This window comes from Macrosteles quadrilineatus, unplaced genomic scaffold (genome assembly GCF_028750875.1).
Source record: "Macrosteles quadrilineatus isolate MER2022 unplaced genomic scaffold, UCM_ALF_1.0 Scaffold_9__3_contigs__length_116548681, whole genome shotgun sequence".
Lineage (NCBI taxonomy): Eukaryota > Metazoa > Arthropoda > Insecta > Hemiptera > Cicadellidae > Macrosteles > Macrosteles quadrilineatus.
Genome location: NW_026542602.1, coordinates 97,963,524 through 97,985,892, shown reverse-complemented (window position 1 = coordinate 97,985,892; position 22,369 = coordinate 97,963,524). Strand labels below are relative to the sequence as shown.

Below are 22,369 nucleotides of genomic sequence, written 5' to 3'. Positions count from 1 at the left end.
GCTCGTATAGGATACGTTCATTTATTATAACCAATGACTATATAAACACTAAGGTCAGTAGTCAATGTTATAACTAAGAACGCGAAACTCGTTCAGAAGCTATCTTTTATTTTATTCCTTAATAACATGTCCTACTACGTATTACATAATCATGGAGGAATAAGGTTATTAAAGCAAGCTTTTACGAATTTAATCAATAGTTTATTTTACATTTAGGTCTGATGTACATCTTAGCATCGAGGGACCAAAATATCGATGATACAGAGGCTAAATTAGACTAGTTTGTGCGTTTATTTAAAGTTCTCACGTAAAACAGTTTTATAAACTTTATGAATCTCATTTTAGAGTCTTTTATTTTTATTTATACTTCGATTTACACAAAAGATTAGGCTACATTATAACACAAGCTCAGTTTAAAAACCATATTATAAAAGGCAAAATACTAATTATGATCAGGAGATATAGTCCAAAAAACTGCAAAATTGTATTTGATGTATTTTTTTCATTATATGTTTTAATGGAAAGACAAAATTATTTCGTTAACCTGTGAATCACACATTTTTTTATAAATTAATTTATGTATGCTAATAATAAATGCTATAATAAACTTAATATTTAATATATTTTATAATCATCACAATTTATACTAATACATCTTAATACATTTATTTGTTAAATTGTTTTACAAGGTTTTATGCAACTAAATAGTATACATGTCTAAGGATAAAGTAAATTATCATTAAATATTAATGACTTTCGCAAGTGCATAGCTTCTTTAATTTGGTAAAATTATATTTGTAAATTATATTTTTTTGTCACAAAGCAAGATAAATAAGAGGCATTACATTTTAAATCTGTTATTTCAACTGTTTCTAATTACTGTATTATAACATGGGATGATTTTTTAGCACAAATTTTAAAAAAGACAGAAGATTGTAAACAATGTGTCTTCAAAATAAAATCCGTAACATAATATTAATTTTTTTTTATCTAGTCGAGTCTGAAAGCGTGCGTAATAATTTGCGAGATGTGCTCAAGCTTGTGAAATGCTAACAGAATAAGTTATCTCGTAAAAGTATTTTATTTTATGTTTTCTATCAAGATGAAATTGCGTGGTTTTTTATTTTGAAAATTAGAATAATTAAACCATCTACAGTTACCACAGTGTCTGCTTTATAACGTAGTTCCGAACAAACCAGATATATATTCTACATAAAATTACAACTATACTACGTAATAAACAGTTTATGTACCATAGTTTATGTACACTGTTAAAATATTCAGGTACAAAATTTAAGAAATCCTATTTTATAACTATTTATATAGAGTTTATTCACAGTCATACGAACAGAAACGGCCCAAGCTCTAGGACATCGGCTAGAACATTGAGAAATTAAAACGAATACGTAGGCCTTCTAGGCAACACATTTAAAACATTCTAGTAGTGGCTTGTTGGAAATTCAGTCTGCATTGTCTAAAATATTTATAATATAACTGTTTCATTTTAACGAACTACTTACAATGGTTATTTATATAAGAGAAAAACTGTTTTTCTTATGTACTTTGATTAATATTTTTAGTACATTTTAATTTGTATATCTTTTGTTTATTTTTTATAGGTTTTCTTTCTTTTACTTTTGTTTGGTTTACTTTTTTCCGAGTGTTCTATCGTGTGCTGTATATCATAGTGAATTCATTGTATTCATTTAGTATTTTTGAGTGTATTTTATGGTGTGTTTGTGTGTATGTGGAGGTTTGACATCTGTTTTATGTATTTTTTTCTGTGTTTCCTATATTGGTAAACTTAAAGATAATTTTTTAAGACTACTTAGAACCTTAACTGTAACATCTACGTGAAATTGTAATGACATTTATTTTATGAAAATAAATTAATTGAAACTTCCACACTACATTTAAACATCAATCTAAACCCTCAAAAACAAATACGAAAAACTAGTTTCCAAGGACTGTAAAAAATAGTAAATCGTCAAAATTCATATTCGCAAATAACTAATTTTTCCAACAAGCCACCATGAACCATCTCTCAATCACTCCTTTAATCACGTCAAACAGTAACATCTTATAAAACTCTCTCTAAATATGATTGTATCAGTTTCTATAAAACAACCTCCTAAAATAATCTTATAAAACAATACACAGTATAGGATAGGTTAAACTATGAAATGTGGCAACAATTTATATACGCTATCGTGTAGTAGGGGAACCATGACAGAAAATCGTGGCCTTGCACCATTGTTTCCCCCACTGAGTCAATGTACAATACAGTAAGGTCGACAACAAAACACATAACATTCACTGAAGTTGACGGGCGAACCGCCGTGGTTAGATAATATTACGCCCCCAGGAGCCGACGCATCGCTGGGATAAAAATCGACCAAATGAACAAAACGCAATCCAAAACACTTAAATACTACCTAATATCTGCTTTATGAAGAGGCGCCAAAAAGCGGGTAGTATCCAAAGTTGATTTTGAAACAATAATACAGTTACATACAGTTTACAAGAGCGTTGTCCATGGTTCTGTTATAAACAATGGGTTTTAGTTGTAAAGGACTTAAAAAGTATTAGTATATTGTTTCAAGCCATATTTGACTTAGTTTTTTTTATCACTAACAATGCAATGCATTTGCTACATTCTAAAAGTTAAGACTAGTTTGAACAGGACACCTTCAGAGAAAATCTACAACCACTGGTTTTTGTTGATTAGTTGTTTTCAATAGTAGGCCTATATCATTTTTCACCAAAATAGAATGAGTTGGGACTTATGTCTTAAAAATCTGGATTCAAATCACGCCAATCACCATCTTTATCTAAGTGGTAATGTTGCAACTCGATGGTTCGGAAGCCTCGTTATCCAGTGGTTTTAATATCAAGTAAAAATAAGTAAATTTGGTGACAAGTACTGTCTTTGTTTAAAGATATCTTTCATCGAAAGCCAAGATAATTTTGGTTAAATACAACCTACAGTACTTATACTTCGAATAACAGCAATGAGACAATGTTAAAGCTGTACAATTTTAATTTCCTCTAAATAATTGTTAAAATATTTAATTTTACTTTTTCAAATTGGTGGAAAAACATATATTAGTAAGTCTACACACCTACTTCACATTTGACGCCCCTTCCTATGTTTCGGATTTTTACATTCATCACCGTAATACAAAAGTACACTCCCTCCTAAAACCCGGACGAAAGGTATAAAGGAATTGGGACGATGAAGATAGAAATCCAGGGTTCTGGCAGGATTATTTTACACTACGAAATGTTTTTCGTTCAGTTGGCAAACACAGTCTTATTAAATGACACGCTGAAGTTTAAATTATACAAAATATTTTATTGTGTTTGCCAACTAAACAAGAAACGAACATCAGAGCAAGAGGGTGTTCTTGAACAGTGAGAAATCCCGCCGCCAGCCCAGGAACATTAAGCACCATTTATAGCAATATAAATATTAGTAATTAAAAATATACTCCATTTTGTAAAGAAATTAATCAATAAATTTATTTATGTGTTACGAACAAAATCTACCTACTAAAAGGGTTTGGGGGAGACATATTATCTTTGAGGTGTCATAATGTTAAACAGGTATAAGAGGTTTTAGTGATTATTCGTTGTAGTGGACAAAGTTAACAAAATTCTGAATAATATATTTATGAATATTATTTTTAGTTCGTGTAAATTCCCCATACCAATTGCAAATAAACGTTACAAATTTGATTGATATTCAAATATTTACCAATTATATAAAATGTTGTACTTAAGCTTTGACAAGGTAGTATAATTAACATTCTCTTGTTAAGGTTGTAGCCAGTTTTATCATGGATATGGAAATGAAAAATTGACTGAAAAACTTTCACATTTTACAGGTGTACGCAAAAAATGAGGTTAAAAGTGTTCATATATGTAAATAGTTGAGTTTATCATTCGCTGTACAAAACAATTCCAACAATGTATTGTTTAGTTTAGGCATCAGGGAGGCGACGGGACTGTGTACCAACTATGGCTGAGCAATAATACATTGGCAGTAACTATTAACATTACACTATTGGTTAATACTTATAATCAGCACAGCTGATCGTATACCAGGCCATATTGAGGGTATAAAACTATAATATATCAAATTTCTTAGATATGTGTACGCAATTTTCATGCCAGCTCAACGACCAAAGGTCGAACTCAAACTGTCTTGGTAGTGATTGTAATGCTCATCTACAAATTAAATATTACCGGTAATGCTGTAGTTTGAATAGATTTGAGAGAGGGATTGATTCTGGGTCCAGATATGTTCTTGTACATTTCTCTATCAATGAATATGCTATCTGACAAAGGGTTGTCTTTAGATAGTAACAAGAAACAATCAGGGACTGGATAATTCTCTTACGATAAACTTTAAAACTGCCACTGGAGTTTGGGAAAGACTTTTGTACTCAGCGTCAGCAATTTTATTCCTTTATAAGCTATAGCATAGCTTTTGGTCTCAAAATATTGTTTAAGCCATAAATGTAAACTATTCATTTTAGATTTGTTCATAATTGAAACATATTTGTTGCAAAATATGTCATTTTAAGTTACAACCAAGGCAAATTGAACTGACTGAAATTACTTTCAAGGTTTTACAATTATTAATACGGGTGGCTTGAGATTATGGATTAAATTTTTAGCCCTTTTTGGGTAAACAATTATTGTTTCAGCTTAAAAAACAGAATACAATGCAAAATGTATTACAAAGTTTGAAATCATCCAGCTATTTTCATATTTAATTGAAGATTTTAAATGATGCAGCTTTTGCAATTTAAGCAGAGTCTAACAATCTTTATGTCTTTCATTGATTGTGCTTTACGCAAATCGCATACCCTCAATACATCCTGGAGTTACTACAGCAGCGCGACTATTGGTTGGTCCTGTAAGCTAGTTAAGATCCTCGGAGGATCACGAGTCCTCGACGCAGTCCGCACCGGATCTTTGAGGGTATAATTCCTCCGCAACCGCCTGGGGGTCTGTGCTCCAGGAGTCTCGCACCTGAAAAACGGCGGGAAAACTTTGTTTAAGCCGGGAGAATATACCTCTACAAGTACAAATGAAGGAACGCAAGTTATATTATATTTAGAAATTCAAATCAAGAATAAATGAGGCAAATCAAGATAATAATGTATACCACTAAGTGAATACAAAATATAATTTAATACATCTCATTTATGTAGGCCTACACGTGGTTAATTATAAAAACAAATAAAATCTGTATTCGTTTTTGGCTCCTAACTAACTAAGCAATAATTAATATCAAACAAGTATTATATTCAGGTAAGATTAACATTTATTCTAATATACAAACAATTAGACTGTACCTCTTCCGCTTTGGCAAACACCCTAAGAAAGTTGAGGCCCGCCAGTTTTTTCAGTCTTGCCTCGTCCCAGTTCGGGTCCTCCAGAAGCGTCGCGAAAAGGTAAGGGTACCTGGACACATCTTCGAGACCTCTGGGTGGCCTAAGGGAGATAAATACACTGTGGAGAGTTGGTGGCTTACACAAATAATAAAGCTTAAAGTCTGTATGATGGGACCTGTCCCCTGATCATTCGTGTACCAGGAGCTGGCCCGAGCCTTACACCATTGGCCAGGTCTCAGGTAGACGGAGGATTAGGAGACAGGTCCCACCGTGCAGATTATAATAATTCAAATAATGGCTCAGTTGGTGGTATCGTAACGAACTGTGAATCCAACACAAGACACAGCCATTTAAAGTACACTTTATTCTTTTACTACAGCTCGTCCTCACTTTGCTTGGTTCATATAACATACAAGCATTCGAGACCCATTTGGATGGTTAAATTCATGGTAAGAAGAGGCAGCAATCCTGCTAGGAATGAAAATGTGAAGTTTAAATATTTAAAACTAAGGCTTCGAATGTATCTAACATTGTTGGATCAATTGTGATGAAAGTCCATTGAAATTTACTGGATAGATGCCTATTGCAATATGTTGCTGTTTTAATATTTTGACCTGCCTGAAACCTTGTACTTTTGAGTTGGGGCTTGGGTGGTTAAATTGGTTGGTCTCCATAGCAAAAAGATTAATACTTTTATTTTGAACTTTTAATTTACCTTAATCCATCATTTTTATTCTCGCATGAGCTTTTTAAATATTTAGCTTATTTTAGACAAGCAACGAAATTGATTTGTCAAATCATGTTGTTAAATTAATATTTAATCAACAATAGTCCTACTGTCACATTTTTCTCCAGTAGTTTTCTTGAATTAAAACATTGTTTCTTTTGTGATCTCTTCCCATCCTGAAGTAACAAGTAAAGCTACTAGCACATATTAAAATACACGTTAGCTTCAGAATAATTTAAACGGAAACACGATGGAACGGTTGTTGTGGATTAAGAATTAAGAATTTAAGAAATTTAGAAATTAAGAATTTCATTACTCACAAGTTAATACCATCATATCCTGCTCCTATCCCCACGTGGTCTTCTCCAGCAACCTTCCTGATGTAGTTTATGTGAGCTGAAAAAATAAATGTTACATTATGTAGGTTTGTTTTTAAACGAATTTATCAACAGGGCATTCGTTCGTTAGAGCATAGGATTTTTCTGAATAGGGTTTTTGAATTACAATCGTAATCTGTAGCTCCAATAATCTAGAAAACGAAAATTATTCTATCCTGCCAAACCGGTTCAATTAAAACTCAAACGTTAGTAGAAAATGAGGATTGCGAGCCGAAACAACCGAGTCCGTAGATTAAAGGAGAAAAACACACCTGAGGATATAATTTGGTTGATACGATTTTTATTAAGCCATTAAACTAAGTTATAGTTAATTCTATAGTTGATTAAACACAACAAAGACAGATAACCTCACATGTTTGATACATATGGTTAAGTTATACAAAAACGTGACGCCTTTTATTTGTGCCGAAAGTATGAAACAAATAATCATACAAATTAATTCCCAATAAAAACACACAATAATGAAAATATATTTTATTTTACTATAAATATCTTACCAATTACGTCCTGCAGAGTAGCCGACTGATTGCAGGTTATGAACATGGAATAGAAATTCACCATTACGATCCCCCCGTTTAAGGCCTGAAACCATAAAATATGCTTTAGAATTCATTTCAAGACCTAGTTTACGACTTTGAAGTCAACAGCAATAAAAAGATCCAAGGAATAGCGTGTAATTCAAGGAGTAAACTGCATTAAAACTTTTACGGATTCAAATGACATTTTAGAACGATCGTAAATATGCAAATTTAGTTGTAAAGTAGTTCACAATGTTCAGTTGAAGTCGTCATTCTCGCAGTTCCCAACTTTTCAAGCTTCAGCGAGTTGTGTTTTTGATGAATATTATTCTAGAATTGAAGACTAAATTGGAATTTTTTATTCTTGTCGCCATGCTTTGCATTAATATGTGCCTACGGATGGAAGTGGTTTATTTTTTACTAATGTGGTTTCTTTAAGTAGTTCAATTTCCTACAAATTAGATTGAAGTTTGTTGACTACTTACATATAGTCTTCGTCATACGTATAAATAATCGAAAGTTCTTTGAGCACAGCAAATTAGATGATCTGTTTAATTTTAAGGTTGGAGTGAACCAATGGGCATGTGTGCGAAAAGCACAAAGGAAAGCAAATAGTTGGCTTTTTATAAAACAATATAACATTTTAAGAGAGGTTAAATTGAAACAGTTGCTACATATAACATACCTAGACTGTGGTATTGTTGCACTTCAAATGAAACATTTATTTTTTTTTACTTGTTTTCTGTATGCTCGGCTGTCAAACATTATTTTTCTCTTCCACAAAAAAAGTTTTGTATAGTTAATTACGAGATATATAAGTGAAAAAAACAACTAAAGTACATTTTATCCCTACTCCCATTTTATGACACTATTACTTTAAAGCTCACCATGCACAAGTCATGGTTGAAAAAAAAAACATTACTAACCACTAGTTTGAGCACGTGGTCAGGCACATTGCGAGTTGAGTTGCACAAATGAAATGCGGAGGAATGTGAAAAAATGACAGGAGCCTGTGTGACATTCAGGGCGTCCTCCATAGTACGTACTGACGTGTGGCTCAGGTCTACCAACATTCCCAGTCTGTTGAGCTCCCGTACTACCAACTGTGAAAAGATAAAACGTAAGAAAATGACAGGAGCATGTGTTGGTTACATTCAGGGCATCCTCCGTAGTACCACAGAAAACATACTAGTATTTTTTCCGTGGTAGTACGTACTGACGTGTGGCTCAGGTCTACCAACATTCCTAGCCTGTTGAGCTCCCTTACCACAAAATATGAAAATACAAAAAAGAAAATTCCCTAGGGCAACTTCTTAAGCTTCAGTTCGATAAAATGAAAGAATCTTTAATCCATAATCAAAGTTATATGATTTTGTTTGGATGTAAATTTGTTTTTAAATTGAACATCTCTTTAAATATCTCTAAAACATGTTCAAAATTAATGTTGTCCTGCAAAAAGTTCAATTAAACAAAACATGTCATTATGCTTAAATTAAAAAGCCAACGTATTGCCAGCTGCTTAAATGTTACAATATCAATATTAATTTCCCAAAAGATTTAGTAGCATTCAGTTTATTAGGTTAAACTATCGATCTCTATTACTACAACATTAAACACGTTAATAATCGTTGATAAAGAAATAAATTACTTCCCGTAACTTGTTCAAAGTACTCTATTTTTATTTTGTCAATTTCCAAATTATAACCGGTTATGATGCTTAAAACTCATTTGCACTTAGAATTAAAATCATTAATTAAAACACTAACCAACATTTATGCTAACAGGATGATTATGAATTAATGATGACCTAAAACGAGTGCCCCTTGTTCCCTTGTTACGGACAAAAACCGTATGATAAATTGCCCACATTCATTAAACCGATGATTAATGACTCGTGTGTCCAGTGTAACCTTTTCAAACCTTTGAGATTTTTGCATTAATGTACATACTTCTAAGTAAATAAAATAAACAACGTAAAATAAAAACTTTACTTTAAACCCGGTTAAACTTTATAATTTAATTTGAGTTTTTAATCAGCAGAATATTAAGGCATTTTAACCTTGGAAAGACTAAAATAAATTGGTAATTTTTATGATTATACACGTACGTAGATGTAAAACATTACTCTATGTGTCAAGTGTTACAAGACTAAATTTCCGATGATATTTCAGTAATAATAAAACAAAATACTAATTTATATATTTTTACATTATAATACATGTTACAGGTAAAGTGTTTTAAGTGTTTTTAGAAATTCCAAAAAATACTACTACATGCAACACACCAAATACATATTTCAAATCTTGCATATTTAAAATATTACATTGGAAATAATAAAAACACTTTTGGGTTTAAATGACAGACAGTAATTTTTATTCACGTACATAGATATAAAGGGTATCCTAAATTATAATAATGAATATAATCGTTAAACCACAAAAATTCGGTCTGGTGTTATCTCAGGGTCATTAAAGATTTACAAAATATAGCTTACTGGTATTACGATATTTATAATTTGAACACCTCTCGGTACTAATGCAAAAAATACTCCCTGGACTTCCTCTTGATTATTTAGTACAGTATTTTCTTTGAAATTTATTGTTTATATATTTTTCCTTATGGTCAGTCTTTGATTAAATTATATATTTTTTAAATATAATTGTAAAAAATATAATAAAATATAATTGTGTATAAAATATAATTGAAAACAGTTATGTCTGTAAATAGTTTGCTAATTCACATATGTTACAACTCACTTTCCACGTTTTCACTTCAAAATGTAAACATCAATCTAAACTGTACATAATACTTTTAGACTACTATAGTTATCTAATAACAATATGTGTACATAAACTATTTTTGTATTTACATCACAAAATAAAATTTGACTTTCAATTGTAAATGCTAAACTCGAAGGAATTACGGGAATTGTGGTTGCAGTTTTGAATGTAAATGGTTTCGAGTGGTTGACTCTAATGTTTGCTGTTCTTTGACGTCTTTTAAGTGGCTTTCCATGTAGTTATACAAACGTACCAACCTAAAACCAACACCCAATCGACAAACACTCCTGAGGTGGAACTTGTCCTCTCAACTCGGTTTAACCTGAAATTAACTGCGTTCTGAACTGCATATTGCTTTATCATTATATTAAAATGCGTTAAAAACCTAAAAGAGCTGAAATAACAAATATATTGTTAACTATATTTTGATGAAATCAGTAAATTCGCGTTTTAGCTGTGTTTATTTATAGTGTATTTAGTTATACGAAAGATCTTTATTTATTATGTTTATTAAATATGCGTTTACAATTTGTTCACAGAAAGAATAGCCTACACGATTATGAAAACTGAGTCTTTGTGGTTTCGTTAAATTAAAAATATTAATCAATGCAGGCTTATACTGTAGATAGTTTATTTGATAAAAAAAAACTTTAATAAAAATGGTGATTTAATGTGCAACTTGTTCTATATTAGAAATGATTTGTCAATAATAAGATTTAGCTAGAGAAAATGTTAAGATGTTTTTTATATTTTTTATTCATTGATCGCATTTTAATGTTTACCATTGATTCGTTATTATGATGATGAAAAAATATTACACACAAATAAATATCCATTCATGGTCTTTGACTTTTCAGGTATCATAATACAAAATTTAAGCACGCTTTGAAAAAAAAACTGTAGTGTATATTATTGCACTCTAACGTAACTACAAGCTTGGGACGAGAAGATAAGTGTACTTAATGTATCGGTACCCTATTTACAATTTTCTTTTTAAACAAGTATGTTCATATTATCATACATTTTATTATTTCATGTGAGATGATTTTAAGAACGCTGTTAGGACTCAAGTATTCTACCTAAGCTATTGAATCATTTAGTACTGATTTTCTTAATTTATTAAGCAAAATAAAATATACTTACAGAACCAAAATGTGAGAGGCCATCATTCTCCTCGTCCTGCCCAACGCAACAACCTGCCCTAAAAACCAGTGGCATGAAATAATGAAGTGTTTCAAATTAGAAAAATATACGTAACAACAACAAATAAGAAAATGTGCTTAATAACAGTAGTTTAACTCAGTTAAATTATTCTTAAAGTTTTACTCAGTTACATTACTGTCGTTAAGAGTGTAATCTGGTTGGGAATAACAATAAATAGATTTATAGCGACCTAATTTAAAAGGATTAACGTGGTCAGTATGAGTTCATTTTTGGTTTTCAGTAATAGTTTTTCCATCGGCTTAAATAATTATTCTTGTTAATTGCATTTGTGTTGAAAACTAACAATTTCAAGAGACTTAAACATGCTCTAACTATGTACTTAGTTTGTTATTAAATTAACACAATACATTCCCTTCCAGCCCACACTCCTGTATGTCAGGTCCATCATGAATAACAGTAACAGTGAGTGGGTTAAAGCACTCGGTTTGTAGATCTCAAATTTTGTAAAAGAACCAACGAACGTTAATGAACACGTAAATAATTAACACCTGAGAAAGCATGTTAAACGGCTGTGCAACGCTAGCCATTCAGTTAATATACTAAAAGCATATGCATTGCGTATATACATTATAGTTAGCCAGGTTTGTAGGACCTTTGTGTAATATTTCGCCCCAGTAGTTCCAGCCATGTTTGCGCTCGCAGACACACCGGTGGAATTGACAGATATTTATTTACATAACAGATTACTAGTCTGTGTTATAAATAAAAATTTACCTAACCGATTAAATATTTGAATTACAAAATATTTACTCCATTTTACGTAGTTTCAGAACAAATAGTGTTCAATGTATAAATTAGTCCAGTAAAATAAGACAAATCACGCTTAAACCTGGGCAAAATTTCTTTACAAGCCATTGGAGCCATACTAACCAAGAAAATGTTGCTTTATAACATATCCAAATTCCGACAAAATCCAAAAATGGGAAATCACTAAAAAATCAAATTCAAAATGGCAAAAAAATTTCAAATAGTTTTTAAAGACTTTTGGTGATATTGGGATAACTGAAAGCACAAAACATCAATTAAATATCAGATTAAATGTTGGTATATCAAAAATAGCCTTACTCAAGATAGCTTTGAATAATCGTAAACAAATTTACCAGGAAGTTGAAAAAAGATTAAAATCAAATCCACGCCAGAGGAGAGAAGCTTACGGTCGCTGGATGTATTTAATTTCCAAGCACTAAGCCTTTTATTCATGCAACAGTGAACCGTGGTAAAGTTAGCGGGCAAGAAAAATATTTTTGCCAGTATTTTAACTGCATATCCCACCTTTTTACTCTAAAAACGAGAGTCTAATCCATGTTTCCCAATGGATAAAATAAAACAATTGACTTTCAGTAATTTGAGCGTACGTGATTTACAGTTTTCAACCATAAATGGAAATCTCATCATCATTAATCTAATTTATTAAACAACAATGTGTTAAAAATAACTTTATAGCAAAGTCCAACAGGCTACAAGAGACCTGTTGTAAGACACTATCTCCATGTATACTATACCATGTATACACTATTCAGAAATGCGAAGACAAAATCAAGAATACATACCATGGAGTATGACACGTGTGTGTAAGAGTAAGATATCGAGCTCCTAGCGAGTAGTACATGCGAAGTACAGCGAGTGAGCTTGCCAATGAATGACCTCCCTCAACTCCCACTAGGCTGGCTATCTTGCCTGCTCTGTGAGCCTCTAGAATACCTAAAATAACAGACCAAGGTGTGAGACTGTATAGTAAGATAGCGAGCTCCTAGCGAGTAATACATGCGAAGTACAGCGAGTGAGCTTGCCAATGAATGGCCTCCCTCTACTCCCACTAGACTGGCTATCTTGCCTGCTCTGTGAGCCTCTAGAATACCTAAAATAACAGACCAAGGTGTGAGACTGAACAGGAAGATAGCGAGCTCCTAGCGAGTAATACATGCGAGGTACAGCGAGTGAGCTAGCCAATGAATGACCTCCATGTACTCCCACTAGGCTGGCTATTTTGCCTGCTCTGTGCTTGTCAATAAATGTAAACAGGAATGAAGATAATGTGTTAAACAATTTGCGCTAATATTTACGCAGTTTAACACTGCTAATACATTGATCAGTTGGGACTAGAGGGCGGAACGAGCTGATAATTACCAAACAATGGCACTTTCTCTCTTTGTCTTGCACCTATTCTCTTTCTCATCCCACTCACAATTTTGTGTACGATTAGTGGTGTTTTACATTAGAGTTTTTTTAGTTGATACTTGATGTTTACTATACTGTAGGATACTATAGTATACAGGGAGGGTGTTTCGAAACTCTCTATAAAAATGTATACACACTGATAGACGGAAAACGAAACGAGTTAGGGTGTATGTTTAAATTACATATTTGTTCTGTTTTGACCTAAGGAACGTGCCCTCGGAGTTTCAGGAGAGAGTTTCGAATCACGCCATTATGTAATGTTTGTACTTACAAACTAAAAACAAAAAACAAAAAAGATAACTAAAATGTGAATTAAAAAACATGCTATATATTTTGATAACAAATAATGATTTAAATACATAACTTTACTCAACAATTGTATTGTTGTTTATACAAGTGTATACACTAGTTTTTGAGGGCCTTAAGTTTTCAAAATGGATCACTAACAAAGAAAGCTTTTATTTCACATACAAATAGTTCTAATTAAATCAATAAAATATGGATTTTTTAAAGTTTTGTTGTAAAGCTCTATAACATTAACTTAACATTTACTGTATTACGTATTAAGAGGACTGTATTAACCAGAATAATCTATAAGTTACTATTACCCATATCTAGTCCTATATAAAACACGAAATAAACATAACTATACAGTATATATTTACTATATAACCATATACTAAATAAATCTGGTTTTCATAAAGTTTTCAATTAAGAAAAGAGTAAGCTGGAACATTATTTTACAAAATAGATAGATGTAACTTGCTCAAAGTAAATGTCCTGGTAAGGAGGATGAATTGGTTACGGCAACTCTGAATTAAAAGTTACGACCGTTCGGTTGAACTTTTAATATCTCTTTTAATCAAGCTAGAACAAACGTTTATCAAGATAATTAGGTTTTCACCTTTGAAAATCTGGTTTCCTTGTTACGGTTATTATGACTTCGTAATCTCTATACCTAAAATATAATACCTATATTTTCATATACCTATATAGATATAAAATATTTATACCTACAGTACAGTATATGTAAAATTCTACTAAAAGTTTTTATGTTCTCAAACGATTTCTCACACTCAATAGTACGTAACTGTTTTCATGTATTGATAATAATTTAACCAACCTGAGGCTGAAGAGACAAACTGCAGATCTCTGCTATAGAGCTCGACTAGTCTTCGTATAACGTCTATTTGCTCCATAGTGATGTGGACAGCATCCATGTACTGCGAGCCGCAGGGCACGTAGGCCGACCAGAACTGCACAGAGGAAAGACAATTCACATTATCATGTGTGCTTTAGAAGATTTAGGCTACTTATAACTTTTAGGTTGAAAAGTCTTTAGTGATGCTGCAACCAAAAAATATCAGTTTTCAAAACACGATTCAGGATTCACGTAGCTAAATCAGTTAGTTTCAGCAGACAAATTACCATCTGGGGGTAAGACCATCCGCTACCGCCACTAATATTCCCAATTTTCAATATTAGTTCACCAATTCTTAAAAAGAATTAGTAAATTAGTTTTCTTTATTCCATTTCAGAAATATATTTTTCAGTATTAATACAAATTTAAATGAACTAACATTTCTGTAAGTTTGTATGACTAAGATTTTTTGTATAATTTGTATTTCTTATTGTGTTTGGTGAGCCATTCCTATTGCATCTAGCTTTTCTTGAACTGTCGTATTTATTCATTTGAATGACTGTTCTTGGTAAAGTCTTTGAACATATTCTGTACTCTTAACAGAAGTATAAAGTACCAACGTCATAATCACCTTGTGCTTTATAAAGTTAACTTATATTTGAGAGAAATCTAGAATTGAATAGACTCCTAGTAAATTCACTAGCATCACTAACCTGTGCGCCAACCAGTCCTGCCCGCAGCCTTGGAAGGTCCGTGTGACTCCAGTTCGACCTGGACCATGGGTCCACCTCGGTCAGGTCCACGGAGAAGTTGAACAAAGCCAGCTGGTTGTGAACAAAGCTGCGGATGTTCCATGGCAAGTCGTTGTGTCTAAAACAAATGTAATTGTTAGAAAAGAAACTAGTTGCGAATCGATAGACTTTAGTGCGTTAAAAAGTCCTTTGAGCAAATGTTAACGTTAGTTGGGGGATTTTTTTAAATACAGAAAAAATTTTGCCAGAGTTAGTAATTACCCCCGCTGCAGTTTTAGCTTTTACAGTCATTAATTGACAGTAGATATGATGATAAAATGTCTGACACCAACTGGGGTTTATATTACAATCTATAATTTGTCTTTGAAAAGGGTTTTCTAAATTCTGTGGGAATAAAATATGATAACTTCTTTGATAACAATTAGTTCATTGAGTCTTGATTAAGGCTTACTAAGTGCATCCCTGCACGTTTGATAACATTATTTATCATGCAACCTAACTTTTTTAGTTACAAGTCACAACAAATTGTGTTATAAAATTTTGTATTATAAAAAAGGTTGATTACGCATTGCTTTATAAAATTTAGATATTGTATCTAATAAGAAAGAATAAGTTTAAAAGTAAATATCCAATACAACGCGAAAAAAGATACAACGTGAAAGTTTTTGAGAGATAAACATTTTAGGTTGAAAAAGATATTGCCATTTAATTTCGTAAAAGGCTATTTCAAAGGCTCTCACTTCAATGAAGCCATTACTTCAACGGTTAGACATTCAAAAGAGTTTCTGCGCTCTTTTGTCTGATATCTGATGGTATCACCCTCACAGTTCAAAAAGAAATGAGCAACATGCTGCGTTACAAATGGAGTACATTTGCATAGTTTGTTTCATGATAAGTGTGGGTAATTACGATACACCACACTAACCCCTTTCTCCTATATTTATTACGTGTTGCACTATTGAATGGTTTAATTATTGTTACGTATGACGTTTATTCTATAAACATAAAGCAAAATAATTTGCTCTTAGTTCACTAAACAATGAATCATCAGACTATAAGAAGGCTACATTTTGATTGTAGGCCGGCTTCCACATCTTGCTGTGCAAGCAAGGTCGGTTCTGTATCACGTGCCATTATATCATTGGATTATTTTGCAATAGTTCGAAAATATCAATATCAATAGTAACAAAAGAGGTGTTGGACGGTTCTCGTACAAAAATGTTTTAAAACACCATTATTATTTTTAAAAGGCCACACAAATAAATGATCTGATAAGGGTTTCGGCCTAGTTCCCCGCGGTCCATAAAGGTTTTAGTGATTGTAGGTACCATCTGGGTCAGTAAATTACGCATTTACTATTTAAAAAAATAGAACGAGCAAAATACCGCATTTTATTGCAACATTTACACTTCATGAATAAAACTTATAGGGTTTCCACGGTTAGTTTCATATCAAGTATAACACAAGGCTGGTATTCCCGAACCACATAACTAATCTCCACTTCAACAATTTTAACAAGTTAGTTTACAAGAAGATAACATCTTTCATGAACTTACAATTCAAAATATTGACTCAACGAATGCACTTTTATCACAATAAATATCTAGTCCAATGTAGGTTACAGGTATCTGCATTGAATTCATTACATTATAAAACCCCCTAATCCGCATTGCAGCTGTGGTTATAAGTCTGTTTTTATTGTTATTGTGTATAAACTATACAATAAAGTTAGTACGTAATTTCATTGGTACTCACTAATTTATGAAACCCACTTAATTAAATAACGAGTATGTATTAAAATCCATATTATTTATTAATTGATTCCATCCAATTATATTCAACGCTATGATCAAATAAAGGAAAAGATTATTAAATTTAAATGGACGCTCAGGTGTATTGTAGTATATTTTAAACTTAATAGCTGGTGATTTAATTTCAATATGAAATTACACTCCTATCCAACATAAATAGGAAGCCATCTAATAAAGATCTATTGGTGCTTAACAAGTTTCATTTGCCATCATGACCTTAACAAGAGGCTGTTCAAAAGGTTTTATTTTACGTAAGTTTAGAAATTTTTAAGGTATGTTATCTATTGTAATAACTGTCTTAAGTCTTTATTCTAATACGTTTCATCGTAAAAATCGTAATGGTTACGTACGTATCCATTCAAGTAAATGATCAAAAATGTATATATTATATCCTAACTGAACATACTCATTCCCGTTACGTTCATTCTAAGGGCATTATCCATCCCCATAGACTGAGTACGAACAAAAGATTATGGCTTAGGTAGTTGATTGGTTACAATGCTTGCTTTCAAATTTGAAGGTCACTGGTTCAACCCTAGCGGGATCAAATTAGTCGTGTGCGATTTCTAACCAAAGGACAACGATGAATAAGATGGATAAAGATTAATAAGAAACAAGATGAAGATAAGACGAGGATTTGAACTATTTCCTCCTCCAAAAAAGTGGATTTGACATTATGTCCACCTCTTATTATTTATATTATATAAATTTCCAGTTAGTCAAAAGATTGTACACAATATTTAAAATAATAATTTGAATATTCATTTTAAAAATAGAAAAAAAATATATGTGAATACTTGACGCAATTATTATTTTTAGCATATGTTTAGTCATTGGTAAAAAAGGAGGCGGAAGGATGAAGGAAGCCCATTGTGTCTGGGGCCATTTGTGTAGCGGAAAATCATTGACTCGGGCGCCTTTGAGTTTCACTGATAAAGACTGCAAAGCTCAGTGGAATGAGGGGTGTATTTTAAAAGCCTGAGGACCCAGGAACTGTTATTTATTTGTTTATTGCACGTACAGTGGCCGATGGTTTGAGGGTCTAGCCAAACACACGAATTTTTTAATTTGTTCAACGACTTGGGACAGGAACAGAAATGGGGTGACAAAATAGTTAAATTCAAATACATTACCGATTCTTCTTCATGGGTTACTCAAATTAATACGTTAATAATACTGTACGTACTAGATACCGGTATTGAATGTTGGTTATAAATTATTTTACATTCTTAGACTTGATTGCCCTGAAAAGCAGTCTATACTGAGAAACTCTCATATGTAAGTGTATTTTTATTTAAAACCTATATTTATTTCCTAGTAGCAAATTAAATACTTCAGATAATGAACAGATCCAAAGTTATATTTACGCTAACGCGTGTGACATTCTTGTAGATATATAGCAATAGCATAAACCCTGAACATCACTTAAGTTAAATTTACTCAGTTGGAAACAATTCAGGACCTTCTTACAATTAATTGAGTTTGTAGTTTTCTTTCAATTAAAATTTATTATTACCAATAAAGTTATTGTTACCCCTTAAAAATCATGTGATAGTACCTGTTACTTTACCAGTTCTGGTTAAATGATTGGGCATGTTTTGAATTAGTTTTCAATAATAGTTCCAAAACCAATAATGTTTAAAAATTATAAATAATTCATAATATATTTTTTTCAAAAGTATAACTTCGTATTTATTTGGTGGTGTTTTAGACACATTGAAATAAGAATAAAGTAAATAATTGCCCTAATTCGTTTGATGATCAATATTGAACAGATATTATTAAGTTTAAATTTACGTGACAAAATTATGTCATCTGACGAGTCATTGACCTTGAATCGTGCTATGTGACTTAGGCCTCTCGCCCACTATACGATTTCGGTCGTACGACACTGTGTCGTACGATATTCTTATCATATGTGTGGTCCTCGCCCACTTTACGACACTTTGTCGGATAAATGGCCAGTTAGGCCCCTCGCCCACTATACGATTTCGGTCGTACGACACTGTGTCGGAACGACAACATTTCCACAGTGAACCATTGGATCTTATGAGAGCTCGCCCACTGTACGATAATCTCACGACTACGACAAACCGTCGTGAAGCAGTCGTCCACTGCCACTGTGATACACGACTGTCGTACGACTGTTTCACTCGCAGTGGCGTACACAATCAAATGGGCGCTCGCCCACTATACGATTTTTATCGTATGTCGTGCGTTCTCCCCAGTAGTCTTATATATACTTTTTGCAATTAACTCATACTTAGTCATTATTATAGTTGTTATATCACTTTGCGTATTTCTTATCGTGAATAAATATTTTTTACAATTCATTTATACTTTTTTATTATAATGTTTGACATATCACTTGGTCTTATTTTTCAACCATTATTTTGCGTAATTTTGATCTTCCTATTTATTTTTTACAATTTGTTTAGATTTTTCCTTATATTACGTTTAAATACTGCATCACTTATGAGTAAATATACCGAAATAATTATTGAAAAATGCGAGTTTGGCTATTATTATTGTATAATCTCAATTATTAATTAAATTGTGTAAAAAAGTTTCACTAAAACATATAAATATATTTTTTGTAGATTATATTGATAAAATTAAATCTATTTAAAAACTAATCCAAAAACAATTAACATACATACTTTTTACCAGACTATCCCATAACCCTATGATAGTTATGGTAAATTTAAAAACTTGTAAAATGCATGGACTAATATAATTTGAAAATTTCTTTCAATACATTAACTTAAAAAATAATTTACACATAAAAATAAATGTTTCTTTAATGCTGTAGGCCTACATTGGCCACTATCGCTTAATCTACGCCACAGCAGCCACATTGCAACAACAGGTACGGAATCATTGTTTTACTATTTGATACAGAACCACTGTTTTAAGATATTGCGCAACACACCCACACCTCACTCTTCCAGGGCTACCGAGCAACTGGCCATTTATCCGACAAAGTGTCGTATAGTGGGCGAGGACCACACATATGATAAGAATATCGTACGACACAGTGTCGTACGACCGAAATCGTATAGTGGGCGAGAGGCCTAACTCGGTAGCCCTGGAAGAGTGAGGTGTAGGTGTGTTGCGCTATATTAAAACAGTGGTTCTGTAGCAAATAGTAAAACAATGATTCCGTTACGTGTTGTTGCAATGTGGCTGCTGTGGCGTAGATTAAGCGATAGTGGCCAATGTAGGCCTACAGCATTAAAGAAACATTTATTTTTATGTGTAAATTATTTTTAAGTTTATGTATTGAAAGAAATTTTCAAATTATATTAGTCCATGCATTTTACAAGTTTTTAAATTTACCATAACTATCATAGGGTTTTGGGATAGTATGGTAAAAAGTATTCATGTTAATTTTTTTTTTGATTAGTTTTTAAATAGATTTAATTTAATCAATATAATCTACAAAAAAAAAGATATTTATAAGGTTTAGTGGAACTTTTTTACACAATATAATTAATAATTAAGACTATACAATAATAAATAATAGCCAAACTCGCATTTTTCAATACAGTAATTATTTTGGTATATTTACTCATAAGTGATGCAGTATTTAAACATAATATAAGGAAAAATATAAACAAACTGTAAAAAATAAATAGGAAGATCAAAATTACGCAAAATATTGGTTGAAAAATAAGACCAAGTTATAATTCCTAATAATTGATAATATTATAATTATAAAACATTATAATAAAAAAGTATGAATGAATTGTAGAAAATATTTATTCACGATAAGAAATACGCAAAGTGATATAACAACTATAATAATGTCTAAGTATGAGTTAATTGCAAAAAGTATATATAAGACTACTGGGGAGAACGCTCGACATACGATAAAAATCGTATAGTGGGCGAGCGCCCATTTGATTGTGTACGCCACTGCGAGTAAAACAGTCGTACGACAGTCGTGTATCACAGTGGCAGTGGACGACTGCTTCACGACAGTTTGTCGTAGTCGTGAGATTATCGTACAGTGGGCGAGCTCTCATAAGATCCAATGGTTCACTGTGGAAATGTTGTCGTTCCGACACAGTGTCGTACGACCGAAATCGTATAGTGGGCGAGGGGCCTTTAATTTTCATTCAGTATTTACAACATTTACAGAATCGAGACTTGACCACTTTTAATGACAGCTCGTACTACCGGTTGATGTATGATGTTTGTTACTATTTTGTAATGTAAAATTCCATATGTTTTTACAACTATCAGACACAATTGCTCCATTTATTACAAAAAACCTGTTGAACCGGTTTTGGCAGGGCCTAATTCATAGCAGGTATTAGAGTATAATGTAGATTCGATATTTCATTCGTCAATTGTATGATAAAGCGTAAGCTCTAACAAAAAAAATACAAATATTCAAACAAATATGAACTTAAATTCTGCTCTTTCAGTCCGACGAGCTGTTTCAATACAATTCAATAGACAGCCGCTGATTGTTGGACACTGACATACATACAAATCTGTGTCCTATTTGAACACGAGTCCAATCATCATTGAGAGTCCATGTTGAATCGTTGTGCTGAGATGACGCACAAAAGCCTTCAATTGCAAAGCTCAAACCAAACCGTCTCATTTCAAACGCCATTGTACTTGATGCACAAACATGCTGCGGATTTGATGCATTCATAGGCTTGGTAACTAAAAAAATGTTGTAAGTTAAATGAAATGCTAAATTTTTTCTACAGAAGTAAAGTTAGGATTTAAAAGTCTTTTTACACCTTTTTATCGTACTTTGTACTTAAGATGGTTTAAAATAAATAAACAATTTCCCATAGAAGATAAAATAAGTCGAACATATATTTACTGGTTATTAACTACTTTAAACAAATTGAAAACATGAAATATCCATATGTATGCAATTTTGTCCGAAACGCGTCACACCAGTGACAGACTCTCTCTCCCATGCTTGGTCCTTGAATTTATTCTCTGCACATAGCACTGTTACTAAGGAGATCAGGTAGATAATTTTACATCATAATTGCAGATACATATATTTAAAAAAGAATAGTTTTATGATATTAAGCAGATGAGTTTACATTATTGTTGTGGATAAATATTTTGAAAATTACATGGACTGTTTTCAATGAATGAATGTAAAACACTTCTGCAGGTCAATTAGATGCCAATTTCAGAGAGAAAAAAATCCTCAAATTTAAATATACAACTACTTGCTTAGGTTGGGTAGGTTTGGCATAGTTATTGACCTACTTATCAGTACTATTATTATTTATGTGGAGTTTGAAGCAAAACGTATACAATATTTTTGAACTACGTTTTAATATATCCTACACGTTGACATACTAAACACCAAAGTGATCACAATTTAAATACTAATCCGTGGGATTAGAAATGTTCTTTTCTAGTTTTGAATTGTTCTCCAAGGGAGACCATGA

General features: G+C 32.1%; 1 protein-coding gene across 5 annotated transcripts in view; it reads right to left on the bottom strand.

The window, feature by feature from the left end:
• Positions 1-658: 658 nt before the first annotated feature.
• LOC129003965 (dipeptidase 1-like) overlaps positions 659-22,369 on the bottom strand; it is a 65,218-nt gene continuing 43,507 nt past the window's right edge. For 4 of the 5 annotated variants that reach the window (XM_054432324.1, XM_054432326.1, XM_054432325.1 and 1 more), the window contains 9 exons: positions 15,085-15,241; positions 14,354-14,486; positions 12,603-12,753; positions 10,972-11,029; positions 7,975-8,151; positions 7,028-7,112; positions 6,453-6,528; positions 5,367-5,505; positions 659-5,040 (listed from right to left, as the gene is read on the bottom strand). In XM_054432324.1, the coding sequence (XP_054288299.1) occupies positions 4,951-5,040; positions 5,367-5,505; positions 6,453-6,528; positions 7,028-7,112; positions 7,975-8,151; positions 10,972-11,029; positions 12,603-12,753; positions 14,354-14,486; positions 15,085-15,241 (1,066 nt within the window). In that variant the 3' untranslated portion in view covers positions 659-4,950. The remainder of the gene's footprint in view (positions 5,041-5,366; positions 5,506-6,452; positions 6,529-7,027; positions 7,113-7,974; positions 8,152-10,971; positions 11,030-12,602; positions 12,754-14,353; positions 14,487-15,084; positions 15,242-22,369) is intronic. The other variant, XR_008491662.1, reaches the window with a different exon arrangement.